Source organism: Pelophylax lessonae (genome assembly GCF_965119305.1).
Source record: "Pelophylax lessonae genome assembly, chromosome: 3".
In the NCBI taxonomy this organism is placed as follows: Eukaryota; Metazoa; Chordata; class Amphibia; order Anura; family Ranidae; genus Pelophylax; species Pelophylax lessonae.
In genome coordinates, this window is record NC_138770.1 from 236,039,344 (window position 1) to 236,058,558 (window position 19,215).

A 19,215-nucleotide genomic window follows, 5' to 3' on the forward strand; every position below is an offset into this window, starting at 1 on the left:
ACCATAGGCTTGACACTTGATATAGCTAGGATTTATGAATATAGCGCAGATTCATTCTCTTTATGCATCTATTTAGTATGTGGTGACACTACTAGGATTGGCAGCATATTCTACTAATATTTGTATCCTTATACTCCCTATTTCCATTGCTTCAGTGGCAGCGCGTTAGGCCTTTTTTTCTTAATGGGACAACATTCCTATTCCTAAACTTGAGCAACTTGTCTCCTCATTCCCCAGACGTTTGCAGACTGTTATAAAAAGAAGAGGGGATGCCACACAGTGGTAAACATGGCCATGTCCCAACTTTTTTGAGATGTGTTGATGTCATGAAATTTAAAATTAACTTATTTTTCCCTTAAAATTATACATTTTTTCACTTTAAACATTTGATGTCATCTAAGTTGTATTCTGAATAAAATATTGAAATTTGAAACTTCCACATCATTGCATTCTGTTTTTATTCACAATTTGTACAGTGTCCCAACTTTTTTGGAATTGGGTTTGTAAACAAAACAAACCATTGATGCCGGAATGGTCATTGTCTCAGCTCTCACACTTGGGTTTTCAACTTAAATGTGTTGGAAGTGTTACCGGTAACAATGGCAGACCCACATCAGGCTCAATGCCTGGAAATCCTGTTACACTTACAATGAGAAAGAGGCCCAAATGAAAATGGATGCAGCATGTTCATTTCTCCATGTTATTTGCCTATTTTCATGATCGAAAATCATGTTTTCTTTTTCATAAACGTTGCATCGTAAGGATTGGTTCAATTTACATCAAGCTTATTATTTAGTTTTATTGTTATTTTGTAAGTGTAACCATGCTGAAATTATGGTGTCATGAGTACTGTGTTGTGGTTTAGGTCATGTTGGGCTTTCTCTTTAAGAACTGGATTATGGGGGATTTAGTCTGAAAGAAGATGGAGATCATGGATTGAGAGATGGACTGGATGACACTCCCAGGGAGCATTGAGGGATCCGCTGAGGATCAAGGGAGGGGAGATAAATTGGGGGCGCTCTCTTGCTTCAAGGAACTTGTGGAGTGTGCAGAAGAGCTGGAGAGGAAGTCTGACTGGGAGAGGCCTGAGAGCGAGGCCTGGAGTGCGCATCTTGACAGATGAGGACATGGGGATCACAGAGAGGTGATCGGTCCAGTGTGGAGTTTGAAAGGACAGAGAGCGGGAGAGCGGTCTCACATTGAGAGTGCTGAAGTTCTTGCCTGTGACGCAGCACTAGAGAGAGAGAGTCCTGTGAGAAGCTAAGCAGGGCAAGATCTTAAGTTTAAGTTTGTTCACTGGTGTATAACATAATAGCATTTTGCAGTCACTCTCACTTACCATATTACAATATATATAGAGATAGATAGATAGACAGATAGATAGACAGACAGACAGACAGATAGACAGACAGACAGATAGACAGATAGACAGATAGACAGATAGACAGATAGACAGATAGACAGATAGATAGATAGACAGATAGATAGATAGATAGATAGATAGATAGATAGATAGATAGATAGATAGATAGATAGATAGATAGATAGATAGATAGATAGATAGATAGATAGATAGATAGATAGATAGATAGATAGATAGATAGATAGATAGATAGATAGATAGATAGATAGATAGATAGATAGATAGATAGATAGATAGATAGATAGATAGATAGATAGATAGATAGATAGATAGATAGATAGATAGATCTATATTGCAACTGTTTAATCTGCTGAATTGGTGTTTGTCTCCCAGATCCCATTTCCCATTTGGATCATTGAGGTTTGAAAGACTAATACCCTGTTTCACTATTGTATATCCTGGTGTGTTCTTATTGTACCCATTGCATTTAACCTGTTCTAGTAAACAGTTACACGTATATTCAAGTGTCAAGAGTATTACTGTTCAAACATGTCTAAACCTGTAGTGCCCAGCAGGTCGGAAGGGTTCGCAGGATCCAGGGAGTGCAGAGGAGGTGCTATTACCCAGCGGCCCCCAAGGGGGTCGTGCTACATTTGGGGGTTCGTCCGGGATCCTCTGTGCCACTCCAGCCCTGAGTGTACCCCTTTATGATTCAGTTCCTGGGAGGGCTATGAATCTGACCCTCGCCAGAGCTTGGGGACGCTTTCAAGGAGCCCAACTAGACCGGAGCGCTGTATTATAAGTCACTGGAAATGAGTGCACTGAGACAGAAATTCGAAGATGGGTAAAAGCTCTAGCCCCTGACCAGAAGGCCTACCTGCTGGATGCGCAGAGCTGATTATGAGCTAGATGTCGTCCAGGTGTTAGTGAAATGGTGGGAAAGTGTGCCTGAGTGCTTTCAGGTGAATGATATAATGTTGGATGAGAAAATCCTGGCTCAAGTGTTCTTCCCACTGGAAAAGAAAGAAATAGTGAATGGGGGGCCATCGTCACCACCTGCCAGTCCCAGTTCTGTGAAGAAGGATGTCGGAGCCCCCCTCGTTCTATGCGGACATGAGCCAGTTAGTTGACAGTCTAGTGCAAAGTGGGTCCAATGGTGCTGGACAGAGTTACTGGAGACTACGGTTTTTCTTGGGTCAGCTGCCTACCCCGTTGGGAGAGGAAGACTTTGAGAGCTGGTTGAGTCAAGCCACTCAGGCTGTGGAAAAGTGCAGTGTACCTGAAGCTGTGAAGAGGCAGAGGCTCAGCGAGAGTCTGAGGGGCCCTGCGGCTGAGGTAATTAGGAATCTACGAATGGGCAATAAGAATTGTATTGCTAGAGACTACCTGGATGCCCTGTTTGATGTTTTTGGGCGAGTGGAGAAGACCACAAGACTTACTGTATAAGTTTAATCATACCCACCAGCAAAGGGGGGGGGGGACTTTCAGAATATATTTCCTGAGTAGATAAGATGCTTCATCAGATTTTGCTGAAAAAGGGTATAGATCCTAAGGATGCCGATTGGGTACGGTTGGATAGCGTGTTGCAAGGGGCCCAGCCCAACCTTCCCATTGTCTTAAAGCTGTTGTTGAAAGGGGTTCAAAACACCTCCACTTATCCTGAGCTTATGAGGGAAGTAAGAGAAGAGGAGGCTCTACTTGAAGAGAAGAGCCGGGAGTTAGAGAACTACTGAACCATGAAGGGCGGAAGGAAAGGGCTGTGGCCCCTCTGGTTCAAGTCGAGAATAGTCTCTTGGATGATGAAAGTGAAATGGAGATCGACCTGGGCCACCATGAAGATTCAGTGGAAAAAGAAGAGGTCAGACGAAAATACGAATTCTACTGATCTAATGCTCCAAGTGGCGCAGTCCCAAACTCAAATGTGTCAAACCCTGATGCAAGTTATGGAGGTACAAGGGAGGATTCCCAAGCCAAAAAGGAACTAAGGGAACTAAGGGGTTGAATCTTCCCCCTTTTCGGGACAGAGTGTTTTGAATGTGGGGAACTGGGACATTTCAGATCCAAAGTCTGAAGCGAGGCCTGAGTCCTGAAGTGTTGGAGGAGCTGCTGAAAACCCTGCAGAAGTTGTTCTGTGCAAAGAAGGCAGAAAACTTCAGGGGACCTCAGTGAAGGAGCCAATTGAGTGTACCTTGACCAATCACAGATCCAGCGCTAATGAAATTGGTTATACACAACGCAGGGTGGGGTTTATTGCTTCAGGGAAAGAGACACAGGGGGTCGATACCTCCTCTCCACCCAGGAAGAACAAAAGGATCTGGTCACCGGAAATGAAATCTGTAAAAGTGCAGACTGCTGAGTTTCCCGGGAGGGACAACTCAAAGAGAGAGACAAGGCCAGCGCCCAACGCACGGCGGAAATTGTTCACTTCAACTGAGAAGCAGATGCCTAAGAAGCTAGTGGGGCCATCCCCTATAGTGCCACTACAAGTGGAAGGCATTTACACTAAGGCCCTGTTAGACACAGGAGCTCAAGTAACACTGTTATACAGAGATTTTTATCGCAAGTACCTTAAAGCACATCCCGCTGTGTGCGCTGGAAGAGTTGGAAATGTGGGGCCTTGTACCTCAGAAGTTCCCCTAAGATGGATAAATTCCAGTGAAAATTTCTTTCCATCCTGCGGGAGGGAGAAGATGGAGGTGTTTGACACCTTAGCGGTAGTGTGCCCTCGGCCTCCTGGTGCAAAGCAGAATTCCTTAATTATTGGGACTAATAATGACCTGGTAAGGCAGATGCTGACTCCTTTAGCCTTGAAAGGCTCCCCTGCCGAAGAAGTACACCAACAGCTGGGGCAGGCCTTCCAGCGAGTTATTCAGGAACAGAAAACCTCTGCCGAGGAAGTAGGGAAACTGTGGCGGTTGGAAACTCGGGATCGGGTGTTGCAGCCAGGCAAAACGGCATGCATGGAGACAACCGTAAAATTGTCATGGGATCAACCAGGTCCCTTTGTGATGTTGGAAGGCAACTTGTTGGGAGAAGATAGCGGGCTGGAACTGGTCCCGGAAATAGTCCCCCACTAAGGCCTTGTGGCGAAATGGAGGAAAAGTTCCTTTTAGTGTTCGGAACATCACTGAGTAGCCAGGCAGCTTAAGACCCCGGATGGTGTTGGGGCACATGATCATTGCCACCCCTGTATCTCCGAGGGAACTAGTTGAGGAAGAAGGGGGAAGTGGGGAAGTAGAAGACCCTCCAACCTAGCGCTCCCGACTGTCCCATTCAAGTGAGGCGAGCGGGTGAAGAGCCAGTTAACAAGGTGGGAGAAGTTGTTTTCCAGGAATGACTATGATGTGGGATGTGCCAAGAGCGCTCACCGAATTCAAAGACAAACCCTTTCGGGAAAGAGCAAGGTGGATACCCCTAAGTGATCTGGAGGATCTTAAGGAGCAATTAGCTGAACTGAAGAAGTCTGGTGTCATTCGGGAGTCCCATAGTCCTGATGCTTTCCCTACAGTGGTGGTTTGGAAGAAGAATGGGACTATTCGAATGTGCATTGATTACGGTACTTTAAATCGTAGGACTATTCCAGATAAGTCTACTACTCCCTGGATAGAGGATGCACTGCAGTGTCTGTCGGGAGCCAAGTGGTTCAGTGTGCTGGATTTGAAGAGTTGCTATTATCAGATACCCATGCACCCTGATGACAGGGAGAAAACCGCCTTCATTTTATGAGTTTGACCGAATGCCTCAGGGCCTGGCAGGGGCCCCAGCCACATTCCAACGCCTAATGGAGAACACTGTGGGTGACCTGAACCTGATTGAAGTCCTTGTGTATTTAGATGATATCATTGTGTTGGGGAAAACATTGGAAGAGCATGAAGCTCGCTTGGAGAAAGTTTTTCAGTGAAGTGTCATTTTTTCCAGACGTCTGTCACCTACTTGGGGCATGTTGTGACCTCTGCGGGAGTAGCCACTGACCCCAAAAACTGGAAGCTGTCACAACATGGCTGAGACCTCGGACTGTCCCTGAGCCTTTCTGGGATTCTGCTCTTACTATAGAAGATTTGTCAAGGATTCAGCTCAAATAGCCAGACCTTTGAATGAATTGCTGCAGAAGGGACAAGAGAAGGAGAATCACAGCTAAAAGTCAAGGAAATACCCCAAAAGGGGCCATTCAAGCTCAATTGAGTCTCACTAAAGCCCCTGTGTTGGCTATAAGGGCTACATTGATAGACTTCAGAGAAATCTGAAGCTAGCCTATGAGAAGGCTATGGAGGCCTCTGCAGTGAGAGAACACCAGAATAAGAGGAACTTTGATTTGAAGGTGTGGATACAAGATCTACAGCCTGGTGTCAGAGTCTTGTTGAGGAATCTGGGAGCACCAGGGAAGCATAAGATAGCTGACCGGTGGCGCTAAGAACCCTTTATCATTGATAAGAACTTGCCCTGGTTGGCCTGTGCATCAGATTTACCCAGAGGGAAAAGTTGGACCTATGGGATCATGGCACCAAAATAATTTGTTACCCATTGCCAATGCCATCAGGGTACCAATCATACCTGATGAGGATTCTCTTAGAACTCCTATTTCACGGTCTAGAGCACAGCGGGCCTCCAAATGTTTTAACTAGCTAGAAGAGGGAGAGGACAGTGAGGATGAGGAAGTGGTCTTTGATTGGTGGTGGCCTTCTCCAGAAGGGAATTCTCTTGAAGATAGTCACACTCCCACAGGGGATTGGCCTCTACTGCCCTTACCTAAGAGAGAGAAACCTTGAGTGTCAGGTCTACAACTATAGCAGCCATTACAAGTTCCTATTGTAGAGGAAGAGGAGAAGGGACACGAGACCGAGACTGATAAACGTTTGAGCACTGAAATATGTGAAGAACCTACAGTCACTCCTCCTTCCTTTTGACCTTGAGGTGTCACCTGACGAAGATCTGGCCCTTTAATTTTTAGAAGGTATGGAGACTCCCTCGGTAAATGGAGACCCAACACCACAGATAGCTGGAAGTTCAGCACAGATAGCTGGAAGTTCAGAGAGTGCCTCTGAAGAGAACCCCAGCCAGGCTGTAGTTCATTGGGCTTTGAGTTTGAATATGAATCAAATGAGAAAATATCCTCAAGGCTCAGGAGACAAATACATCCTCCAAAGAGACTGACATATGATACTTTAGGAGAAAGTTCAGAGGAGCAGATCATAACGACTCAACGTCCTACTCAAGTTGTAACCTCTTCCATTGGAGTTTCAGTGGAAGATGACCCTGATCCACCCACTGACACTATTAGGTGGGCCACTGATTTGTTGTTGGCCTTTAGTGAGAGTGACTTGGTTCTTTCCAATACCCTGCATAGTCAGCTATTTGAAAATTCCTTTATAGATCAATTATCAGCTGTTCTGATTTCTACACCTCACTGTTGTTAGTTTATTTTTAGTATGTGATGTAGCTGTGTAAGTTGTCATTATGAGAAACCTTCTTCATCTTTGGGGACCAAAGACATTCAAGTGGGGGGAGGATGTAGCCATGCTTAAATTATGGTGTCCTGACTACTGTGTTGCGGTTTAGGTCATGTTTGGCTGTCTCTTTAAGAACTGGATTATGGGGGATGTAGTCTGAAAGAAGATGGAGATCATGCATTGAGAGATGGACTGTACCACACTCCCAGGGAGCATTGAGGGATCCGTGGAGGATCATGGGAGGGGAGATAAGTTGGGGGCAGGGCCGGATGCACTCTCTTTTGCTTCGAGGAACGCGTGGAGTGTAGGTGTGCGGAGAAGAGCCGGAGAGGAAGTCTGACTGGGAGAGGCCTGAGAGTGAGGCCTGGAGTGCGAAGTACGCATCTTGACAGAAGAGGACGTGGGAATCACGGAGAGGTGATTGGTCCAGTGTGGAGGTTGAAAGGACGGAGAGCGGTCTAACATTGAGAGTGCTGAAGTTCTTGCCTGTGACGCGGCACTAGAGAGAGAGAGAGAGAGAGTCCTGTGACAGGCTAAGCAGGTCACCGTTGGACACTAACGTTACAGTGAGGTGCCTGGTGATTCCTGGGAAACCGCAAGTATACACATAACTGTACAGTATATATCTGTTACTAGGATCTGTATGTTATTTACCCCTGTTGTGGATTACAAATATCACTTCAATAAGTGATTAAGAGCTCCAACTGCCGGCAAAGAACCGCAAGGCCTTGCTAGCGCAGTGACTATGTTTGGTTAATCCTAAAGGGGGCCCCCTGCTTTAAAGTGTTTATGCCAGTTAGTTAGACTGAAACTTCTAGACAGACAGGAAGAACGGTTACCAACTAAAGATCTTAAGTTTAAGTTTGTTCATTGGTGTATAACATTATAGCATATTGCAGTCACTCTCACTTACCATATTCCAATATATATATATATATATATATATATATATATATATATATATATACTGTGTATATATATATATATATATATATATATATATATACTGTATATATATATATATATATATATATATATATATATATATATATATATACATACATTGCTACTGTTTAATCTGAAGGAGGAGGTGCTATTACCCAGCAGCCCTCAAGGGGGTCATGCTACATAATTAATAGTCAGTTCTGTAAAAGTCAAACATACATTAGTTGTGAGGTTCCAGCGAGTGTTTATTGAGGCGAGATGAACATGGAGTCATAAAATATGAACAACACTAAATAGGAGAAATAGTTATTCATTAGAAATAAATATTTAAGTAGTCTTCGCATATGTAAAAAGTGACTGTACTTCTATAAGATGTATGTGAATTAAAACTTTATATATGCATGCAATCCAAACACTATCTTGATGATAATGTGAGATACAATACTGAACAGGTACAAATGTACAGCATAATGTATAGCGTACAGACAGGAATTCCTATTTTTAACATTTATTATTTGTAGTATATTATTATGCTTTTGATACTGATCTAAAATGTAAAAAATTTTGCTGTATAACATAAATACCACAAGTATCTTTCACCTACACATTTGTTGTAATATTTCTGTTAATATGATATGCATGTACGGAGATAGCTTTGTTGAAAAAAAAATGTTCATAGTTCCCCATTTTGTATAAATTGTTTATTTGTTGTAGTGCACTGTATACAAAATATAGCATTTTTAAACACACTAAGTTCCAGTTCACACATATGCGATGTGGGAACCCTGCGAATCTGCTGCGGGTTCCCGCATCGCATTCAACTCGCAGGCAGTTCACACCGCCATATGCAAATCGATGGGGGTGTCAATACAAATTTAACGACACCCCCAGATCAGTTTGCATTTCGCGGTGCGAACTGTCAGTTCGGACATGAATTGGAACGCATTGGTGTGAACACCCATGCAATCCAATTCTGGTGCGGACCCAAAAAGGGTCCTGTGCGAGTTGTGTCCAAATGCGATGCAAATTCAGCCATACACTCTGAATGACTGAATTTGCATCGCGCAGACTTCGCATGTGATTTGCAGAGCAGTGCTCTCCTAATCACATGTGATGTCTGTCATCGCATGTATGTGAACCGGCTCTTATACATATAAGAATGCCTGAAATACAATCACACTGTTGAATTTGGCAGAATCGCAGGGGTACAGCAACCACTTCCCCTAATGGACATCGCTTCCTTATGGGCCCAGAACACAAGGTCATAGGGATTGGCAAGGCCATAGGGATTTTGTCAGTGGTCATAGAGATGCTGTCCCTGGCAAGATGTCACCAGCAACAGGATTGCTGCTGGGACATGGCCAGAAAAAAAAAGACTTCTCTTGCCTGTGAAATTGATATAGAATGAAAATATGAGATAATAGGGGATTGTTGTCATCATCTGTATGTACCAAATAGATAATGCATACTGGACTTAAATATATACGTATTTCCTAAAGAAGTAATAAGACACAGGATCAGAGCTGGGACAAGGGGTGATGGGGGAAGAGGATTTGTGCTAGAAGGGGGGAATTGGAGGTTTGTGCTAGAAAATGTGAAATGGTAGACAGGGAATTTGTGCTAGGTGGGGATATTTGTTTTTTTTTTTTCTGGGGGGGTATTTGTGCTAGTAAGGGTGAGTGGGAGGGGGAGTATTTGTGCTAGGAGGGAAAATTTGAGTGGGGGAGGATTTGTGCTAAAAGAGGGGGAGATTTGTGCTGGGTGGATTTGGGGACAGCATTTGAGCTTGGAACAGAAATGGGTAGGGCACAGATTGGTGCTGGCAATGGGGATTTGTACTGGGAGGGGGTGATTTATACATAGGGGTTAAGCATGCAGATTAGTGCTTCATTTTTTTTTTTTTTTTTTTTTTGGGGGGGGGGGGTTTGTTGACACATAATACTCTTACATCTTGGTGGGGGGGGGAGGGGATGCAGTTTGGTATATTTGCCCTGGGCTCCAGATGACCTTGCCCGGTACTGCACGGGATATACCTGGTTTACACAAACACTCATATCCTCAGTATGGGTTGTTATGTGTAAAAAAACATCAATTAAACATATGTACAAGAGAGCCTACAGTAAAAGAGAATTCTTTAGAATATCCTTGTGTGTGGAAGTCTCCTGATTATTGCATTACTTTAGCTTTGCTTCTCAAATCTTGCTAGCAGGTTTTTTTTTTGAACGGAGTCCATTTTTTCTGTATTTATTGGGAAGCTGAATATATCTTTCTATGTGTAAGATACTGTTCATGCAAAATTGTATATTTATGCATGCACAAAAAGAAAACAGACATTTTACACTACCAGGATATGCAGAAAACATGCACTATTCATGGAACAGTGGGTCAGTAATGTAACTTTGCAGACGCCAATTTTTTGTTTTCTGTAATTTTGAAAGTGTAAATGATGGAAATAAAATCTAACTTTTGTTGACATATTATAAGAATGTCTAATCTTTAATTTTATGCCTTTTGGAGATTTTTCCATCTTTCCTTGGCTTCTTTATGCACATTATTACAAATTTTTACCTGGAGTGCCCAAACTTTCGATCCCGGCTGTATAGGATTCTGAAGGCTGTGGGAGAACAGTTGGACTAAAATGTAAAATAAATAAGAAGAAAAACAGTTTGAAATATTCATTACCTTCCTCTTGTTCCAGCTGTTTCATAAATGGCTATGCTGTAATAAACAACCACTTTGGTGGGATTTTTTTTATCCTTTATCTATAAGCCAAATGTAATTTTGTTTTGGCCTACATTGTTGACTCATTGAATGGTGTTTACAGGCTTGAGTCTCCTGGACTGCTTAACCAAGGTATGAGTTTTCTAAATGGCTTACAGAGAAGTACATAGATGAAAGGGTCCATGAAAATATTGGTGGCAGCAATCCACAAAGTACTTTCTTTAGTTAGGATTAACTTTCTTTTGATGTCACAGTCTGTTATCGTTCCACTCTGGCTAATTGTATAGGGTAGCCTCGTAAAATGGAAGGGTGCAAAGCACAGGAAAAATACAATTACTACAACAAAAACTTTGGCTTTGGTGTTCTTTCTCTTAGCTTTTTCTTTACTGTGAGATTTCTTATAAGATTCATAAACCTTTTTGCTTATTATTGTATAAAAAACTGTCATGGAAATGAAAACAAACCAAAAAATCAGTTGTTTGGTGTAACTAACAGCTTTGTGCCATCCCATGCCCAGTGAAGTCTTGAGGTCAGAACAGCGGTTAACATTTTCAGGTGTTGCTTTTATGTTTAGCAACATGTTAGGAATTGATATTCCAAATATGATGATCCACACTGACAAAGATATCCATTTAGCTATACTAAGCCGATCCATGCATCCTCTTTCGTATGGTCGTACAATCTTAAGGAAGCGATCCAATCCTATGAGTCCAAGAAGTATTATATTGACGTACATAGCAGAGTAAAATACAACTGCAGAACAACGGCAGACAAAGACTTTCACCTGCCATGGTGCAATTTCTGAATCTGTGACTATCTTAAAAGGCAGTGCCAGTGTCATAACTGTATCAGCTGCCACAGTATTTTTAAGATATACAATAAAAACACTGTTAGTATGGACTTTGCAAAAGATACAAACAGATATGCTGTTCATGATAACTCCAAGAAAGAATACAACTGTGTATAGAATGGGGAACACCACTTGTACCATTCTGATGTCCCCTGTACAGTTTTTGGATGATGAGCTATCAGAAATGTTGAAAATGTCAGAGTCCATGGCTGTAAGAGAATTATCATACATTAGAATCACATAATATACATCAGTTTTCAGTGCATTGACTCACAAGAAAAGTACATTAAGTTATTACAAAAACAAATACATAAAGAACAGCTGAGCAAAAGTCCATGTGCAGAAAATACTTTGTTATTTCTACCTCCATCTCCATAACCCTAAGTAGGGGTGTAAATTATGACACAATCTAATGTACATACAAATGAGTGAGCTGCCATCCTGCAGAACTAGCTAAGCAAAGGTTTACAAAAGTTGCAAAAGTTAATCTATCAGAATAGATAGATAGATAGATAGATAGATAGATAGATAGATAGATAGATAGATAGATAGATAGATAGATAGATAGATAGATAGATAGATAGATAGATAGATAGATAGATAGATAGATAGATAGATAGATAGATAGATAGATAGATAGATAGATAGATAGATAGATAGATAGATAGATAGATAGATAGATAGATAGATAGATAGATAGATAGATAGATAGATAGATAGATAGATAGATAGATAGATAGATAGATAGATAGATAGATAGATAGATAGATAGATAGATAGATAGATAGAATTGGGACAGCTGCCTTTACACGCACATAAACTTTAATGGCATTCCAGTCTTAATCCGTAGGGTTCAATACTGAGTTGGCCCACCCTTTACAGCTATAACAGTTTCAACACTTCTAGGAAGGCTTGTTTGACCATTCTTCCAGAAGCATATTTGTGAGGTCAGGCACTGATGTTGGACGTGAAGGACTGGCTCACAGTCTCCACTGTAATTCATCCCAAAGGTGTTCTATTGGGTTGAGGTCAGGACTCCACAAGGTCAAGTTCCTCCACCCAAAACTCACTCATCCATGTCTTTATGGACCTTGCTTTGTGCACTGGTGCGCAGTCATGTTGGAACAGGAAGGGGCCATCCCCAAACTGTTCCCACAACGTTGAGAGCATGAAATTGCTCAAAATGTCTTGGTATGCTGACACCTTAAGAGTTCCCTTCACTGGAACAAAGGGACCAAGCCCAACCCCTGAAAAACAATCTCACACCATAATCCCCCCTCCACCAATTGATTTGGACCAGTGCACAAAGCAAGGCCATAAGGACATTGATGAGTGAGTTTGGGGGTAGAAAACCTTGTACACACTACTTGTTTTTTTTTTACTTAAAAAAAAAAAACTGACAGCTAATGTTAGTACAGCGATCTCCCCTCCTGTGCTATTGTGTTCGGCCGGAAGTGATCCTGCACTTGTGGGTAGTGGGTGCCAGTGTCTTTCTCCCGCTGTGATTATGCACGGCAGGAGCCAATCAGTGGGTACCCTGCTCAAAGTCCACCGGTACCTGCTGATTATTCGTTACACAGGCAGTATGGCAGTCTATGTAAACAAGGCAGATTGGCATTCTGTCAGTACAGAAGGCATGGATACTGTGTTCCTAGAAAGCATGGAAAAATAAACCATGCCTTCCCTTAGTAAATGCACAAACACAGACTAGGCACACAGTTAACCCTTTGATTGCCCCATGTTAACCGTTTCCCAGCCAGTGTCATTAGTACAGTGACAGTGCATATTTTTAAGCACCGATCACTGTATTCGTGTCACTGGCCCCCAAACATAAAAATGTCAGTGTCTGATTTGCCTGCTGCAATATCGCAATCCTGCTATTAGTCACTGATCACCACCATTACTAGAAAAAAAAAAGAAATGAATAAAACTTGTATAAATATATCCCTTAGTTTGTGGACGTTATAACTTTTGTGCAAATCAATCAATATATACTTATTGGGATTTTTTTTTTTTTTTACAAAAAACATGTAGCAAGATGCATATTGGCTTAAACTGATCAGATTTTTTACATTTTTTTAATGGATATATTTTATAGCAGAAAGTAAAAAAACATTGTGGTTTTTTTTTTTTTCAAACTTTACGTTCTTTTTTTTTTTTTTGGTTTATAGCGCAAAAAATAAAAACCGCACTAAATAAAAAACACCAAAATAAAACTTTATTGGTGGGGAAAAAAAGTACACACATTTTATTTGGGTACAGTGACTCATGACCAAGGCAATTGTCAAAGTAATGCAGTGCCATATCGCAAAAATGGCCTGGTCATGAAGGGGGTAAATTTTCCGGAGCTGAAGTGGTTACGCTTTGACATGAAAACATGGAAGCTGATTAGTTTCTATGCATAGTTGCACCAGATTTTGCACTCTCCAGTTTTAGTAAATCCCCCCTATATACCACTCATTTGTGCTACAAATATCAGGCTTTGTTGAGTCTCTGATCTCACTACCCGTCTTAAAAAAAAGACCCGTTATGGCTCGTCAGCAATAGCTGCCTTGTGGTCTCTATGGGGTAGATTTACTAAAACTGGTGCACACAGAATCTGGTGTAGCTGTGCATAGTAACCGATCAGCTTCTATCTTTTGCGTGTTCGATTAAGCTTTGACAATAAAACCTAAAAGCACAGCTGCCCCAGTTTTAGTAAATCTCTACCTATATGTGTAAAACACCCGCAATACTCCTGGTACTCAATGACCATATGGTCAAGAATGTCTAAGTAGCTCAAGAATAGCAGTTTTCATTCTTGGACTGAATGAGGTAACTCTATACTCAAAAAATGATGTGATTTTGTGAAACCGATACATGTCCTAATAATTTATGTAAATCCTATGTTTTAATAAAAATACTTTACAGTAACAGAGCTCTGGAGCTACTAAGCTCTGGGGCACATTCCAGTACAAAGTCTCTTTGCTTTTAGTCAATCAACCTCAATGTCCTAATTTTTTTTCCCTGGGATTCACACCACCAATCACTTTGAAAATACATATCACTTTATTTCTTATAAAATCATGGGGCCTATCATTTTGTTAAATTGCACAACCAATATCCCACTTTTCATATATTCGAGCTCTAGGGTGTATTCCTAACATGTGGCACATCCATGGTCCCATTGCTTCCCTTACTGCTTTTGGTAATGTCAGCTTTGCTTCAGGCTACAGAAAGAAAAGTACAACAATAATATAAAAATGAAAAGGAACAGAAGTTAGGGAAACACACAGTGGCGGAGCCAGAGGGCTAGCTGGGGTGGCGATTGCCACCCCAGACGAAGTCCTTGCCACCCCTATTGCCACCCCGCTGAAAACATTCTGCCAAGGCCGCCGCCACTGTGTCTGCTTCTCTCTGCCCCTGGCCGCTCAGCTCCCGAACCCAGGTCCCCCATATAGATCCCCCCTTACAGCAGGCCAGGGTGAGGTGAGGTCCCCCATATAGATCCCCCTTACAGCAGGCCAGGGTGAGGTGAGGACCCCCATATAGATCCCCCCTTACAGCAGGCCAGGGTGAGGTGAGGTCCCATATAGATCCCCCTTACAGCAGGCCAGGGTGAGGTCCCCCATTAAGATCCCCCCTTACAGCAGGCCAGGGTGAGGTGAGGTTCCGTCCCCCATATAGATCGCCCCCCCCTTACAGTAGACCAGGGTGAGGTGAGGTCCTGTCCCCCATATAGATCTCCCCCCGTACAGTAGGCAAGGGTGATGTGAGGTCCTGTCCTCCATATAGATCTCCCCCCGTACAGTAGGCAAGGGTGAGGTGAGGTCCCCGGACCTCACCTCACCCTGGCCTGCTGTAAGGGGGGATCTATATAGGGGACGGGACCTCACCTCCCCCCTAACCCCCTGCATGCTGTAAGGGGGATCTATAAGGATCTATATGGGGGACGGGACCTCACCTTACCCTGGCCTATTGTACGGGGGGAGGTCTATATGGGGGACAGGACCTCACCTCACCCTGGTCTAATAAACAAACTTTAATTTAATCTATATACAGTACATTTTGTGGAAAATAACTTATTTTTAGTGTAATTGAACACTTTGTATATTGACCCCCCAAAATAATACCTTGCCACCCCTGTTTTAAAAGTCTAGCTCCGCCACTGGAAACACACAGTCATAGAATTATCTTACCAGCAGTTTTTTCTTTATAGTGTTCCCAATCACTTTCTCCTTTTTCTTGTTCTGCTAATGATTCTTATCAGTGAAGCAGAACAGCTTCTTCCATCCTATTTGCTGCATGTGGTATCTTCCATCTCTTGGTATATTTGAAAATGATGTTGTCTTGGTTCTATCTGTACATCAAACTGGCTATTACAGCAATAGCGGTGTTGTTAGAATAATTTCCTGTATTGAATCCTCATACTGTACAACCTAAAAATGGTAGGAAGTGTGGTAAGAGTCGTCTACAGTACATTTACATTGCAGACCAGAATCTTGAAACCAGATTACTGGTCAGGGTCATGTGGGGTAATTAGCACAGTGAGTATTGATGGCATTTATCATTTTAGCACTTAATACACATTAAGCTACAAAGTAACATAATAGAAGAAATGTTCTTATCTCCTTATGTGAGCTGAATCATTAATGATAGTCGGTCACTAATGGAAACATCCATTTTTTACAAAACGCTAGCTGTTTGAAGTTTCATTTTCCTGAGATCACTTAGCTACATTAACAGGACCACAATAGAAATGCATTTTGGTTTTTTTTTTTTTTCATTTAAATAAATCCCAAAAGTGTAGTGTAATTTGCAAGCCTTGCTGAATCAGATATTCTATGTGTGCAACATGCTAAGTATTGTGCAAAAGTAATATCACATTTAGGCTTGATTATGTTACTATATCTGCCCTTATTATCTTTACTGCTTGAATCAGTTATACAAATTTCCTGCCATTAGGCTGGTCATACACCATGTGACATTCCCTCCATCTATGGCCCTATCACTACCCATGAACTCAATATCCTTTGATTGAAAAATTGAAGAAGCCAGATGGACAAATTTCAGCTGAACAGTGGCTGCATTCAGTCAGATGCAACTGCTGTATGGATATTATACATATTATGGGTGCCAGCCATCAGAATACATTAACCGCAAAGGAAGATTTGTCCATCTGAGCTCTACAGGTGGTCGCTGGGTTAAGAACATCCGACTTACAAATGACTCCTACTTACAGATGGAGAGAGACAACAGGAAGTGAGGAGAAATCTACTCCTAGGAAGGGAAATTCACTTCTGTAGGAGTTCTCCTGGGAAAAAGGTGTCTCCACTGAAGCTTTATTACTAATCCTTGTGCGACGAGCCAGAACCGCAGGGGCGACACGTGAGGTGCACGGTGGGCCGATGAGAGACAGCAATAATACAGTTCATCGGTTTACTCACGGTTAGCAGAAAGCCTCCCTGGGCTGGTCGCACAGTGAAGAGGAAGACAGCACGAAATCCTCCGGGGCACGCTCTGTGATAGGGAAACGCCAGCCAAGATGGTGGTTGAGGTGCCCGTGATGACAGGGGTGTTTAGAGTGCTTGTGGTGGCTGGGTCCCTTGATGGTATTTGTCGTGACGCCAGTACCGTTAATGGTGGTACAACCAGTTGTAATAGCAATAGTGAAGAATGAGGTAGACAGTGGTAGGATACAACTCACAACTTTTACTATGACTGGTTTTGATTGCAGTACAAACATCCAGATAGAATACAGTCTCTGGGTAAATAGAGGAATTCTGCTGATCCACTGTTAATAGGCTTTAGTAATGCTGGACTCAGGCTGTGGTTCAGTATAATGCTCACTTGTTTCTGATCCCTTTAGAATCCAGTGAAATTTGGTGAGGTTGCCAGTGGCTAAGGAATCCTTCACCTTTATTCTCAAAGGTCTGTTGCTGCCGTTTGGTGGCTTTTACCCTTTGATTTAACCACTTGCCTACAGTGCACTTTCACCCCCTTCCTGCCCAGACCGATTTTCAGCTTTCAGCGCTCTCACACTTTGACTGAGAATTACTCAGTCATGCAACACTGTACCCATACAAAAATTGTGTCCTTTTTTTCACACAAATAGAGCTTTCTTTTGATGGTATTTGATCAATACTGGGTTTTTTATTTTTTGTGCTATAAATAAAAAAAGACTGAAAATATCGTGAAAAAACGCATTTTTCTTTGTTTCTGTCATAAAATTTTGCAAATTAGTCATTTTTCTTCACAAATTTTGGCCAAAATTTATACTGCTACTTATCTTTGGTAAAAATAACCTAAGTAAGTGTATATTATTTGGTCTTTGTGAAAGTTATAGAGTCCACAAGCTATGGTGCGAATCATTGAAAATTGATCACACTTGCTCACACCTGATGTACTGAAGGCCTATCTCATTTCTTGAGACACTAAAAAGTCAGGAAAGTACAAATACCCCCCAAATGACCCCTTTTTGGAAAGTAGACATTCCAAGGTATTTAATAAGGGGCATGGAGAGTTTTTTGAAGTTGTCATTTTTTCCCACAACTCTTTGCAAAATGAAGATTTTTTTTTTTTTTTTTTGATTTTTTTTTACAAATTGCCATATTAACAGGTTATTTCTCTCACACAGCACACGTATACTTGCAACTACACCCCAAAACACATTCTACTACTCCTCCTGAGTATGGCGATACCACATGTGTGAGACTTTTTCACAGCCTGGCCACATACAGAGGCCTAACATTCAAGTAGCCCCGTCCGGCATTCTAGGAGCACAAATTACACATATAATTTCCTGACAACCTATCGCACTTTTGAAGGCCCTGGAGCACCAGGACAATGGAAACCCCCATAAAATGACCCCATTTTGGAAAGCAAACAGCCCAACGTATAATTTTTGAGGCATAATGAGTCTTTTGAATATGTCATTTTTTTCCACAAGTTTTTGGAAAATGTGGAAAGAAAATGAAAACACATTTTTTTTTACACAAAGCTGTCCATTTATGCAATATTTCTAACACATAGCATGTACATAGCAAAAATTACACCCCAAAATACATTCTGCTATTCCTCTTGAGTATGGCGATACCACATGTGTAACACTTTTTCACAGCCTGGCCACACACATAGGCCTAACATCCAAGTAGCGCTTTACACAAAGTTGTCCATTTATCCACTTTAAGACTGGGCCTATTTTTGACACTTGGTGTTTACAAGCTAAAATCATTTTTTTTGCTAGAAAATTACTTGGAACCCCCAAACATTATATATTTTTTTTTAGCAGAGACCCTAGAGAATAAAATGGAGATCGTTGCAATATTTTTTATCACACCATATTTGCGCAGCAGTCTTCCAGATGCGATTTTTTTGAAAAAAATTCACTTTTTTGAACTAAAAAATAAGAAAACAGTAAATTTAGCACAATTTTTTTCCATAATGTGAAAGATAATGTTACGCCGAGTAATTAGATACCCAACATGTCATGCTTCAAAATTGTGCATGCTCACAGAATGGCGCCAAACATTGGTACTTAAAAATCCCCATAGGCAACATTTTAAAAATTTCTGCAGGTTACTAGCTTAGAGTTACAGAGAAGGTCTAGGGCTCAAATTATTGCTCTCGCTCTAACGATCGCGGCGATACCTCACATGTATGGTTTGAACACCGTTTACATATGTGGGCGGGACTTGCGTATGCGTTTGCTTCTGCGCGCGAGCTAACGGGGACAGGGCACTTTAATTTTTTTTTTTTTCCTATTTATTTTATTTATTATTTTTTTATTTTTACACAGTTTAAAAAAAAAAAATGTTTTGATCATTTTTATTCCTATTACAAGGAATGTAAACATCCCTTGTAATAGAAATAGGCATGAAAGGTCCTCTTTATTGTGAGATCTGGGGTCA

General features: G+C 41.6%; 2 protein-coding genes across 4 annotated transcripts in view; one reads left to right on the plus strand and one right to left on the minus strand.

Moving 5' to 3' along the window:
- MED12L (mediator complex subunit 12L) overlaps positions 1-19,215 on the plus strand; it is an 837,051-nt gene that overhangs the window by 485,615 nt on the left and 332,221 nt on the right. The gene's annotated exons all lie outside the window — the stretch shown is intronic.
- On the minus strand, positions 10,574-11,533 carry LOC309551083 (P2Y purinoceptor 13-like; the record flags this gene model as incomplete). Its single annotated transcript, XM_082251531.1, has 1 exon — positions 10,574-11,533. The coding sequence occupies one exon, from the start codon at positions 11,531-11,533 to the stop codon at positions 10,574-10,576; it is 960 nt and encodes a 319-aa protein (XP_082107657.1).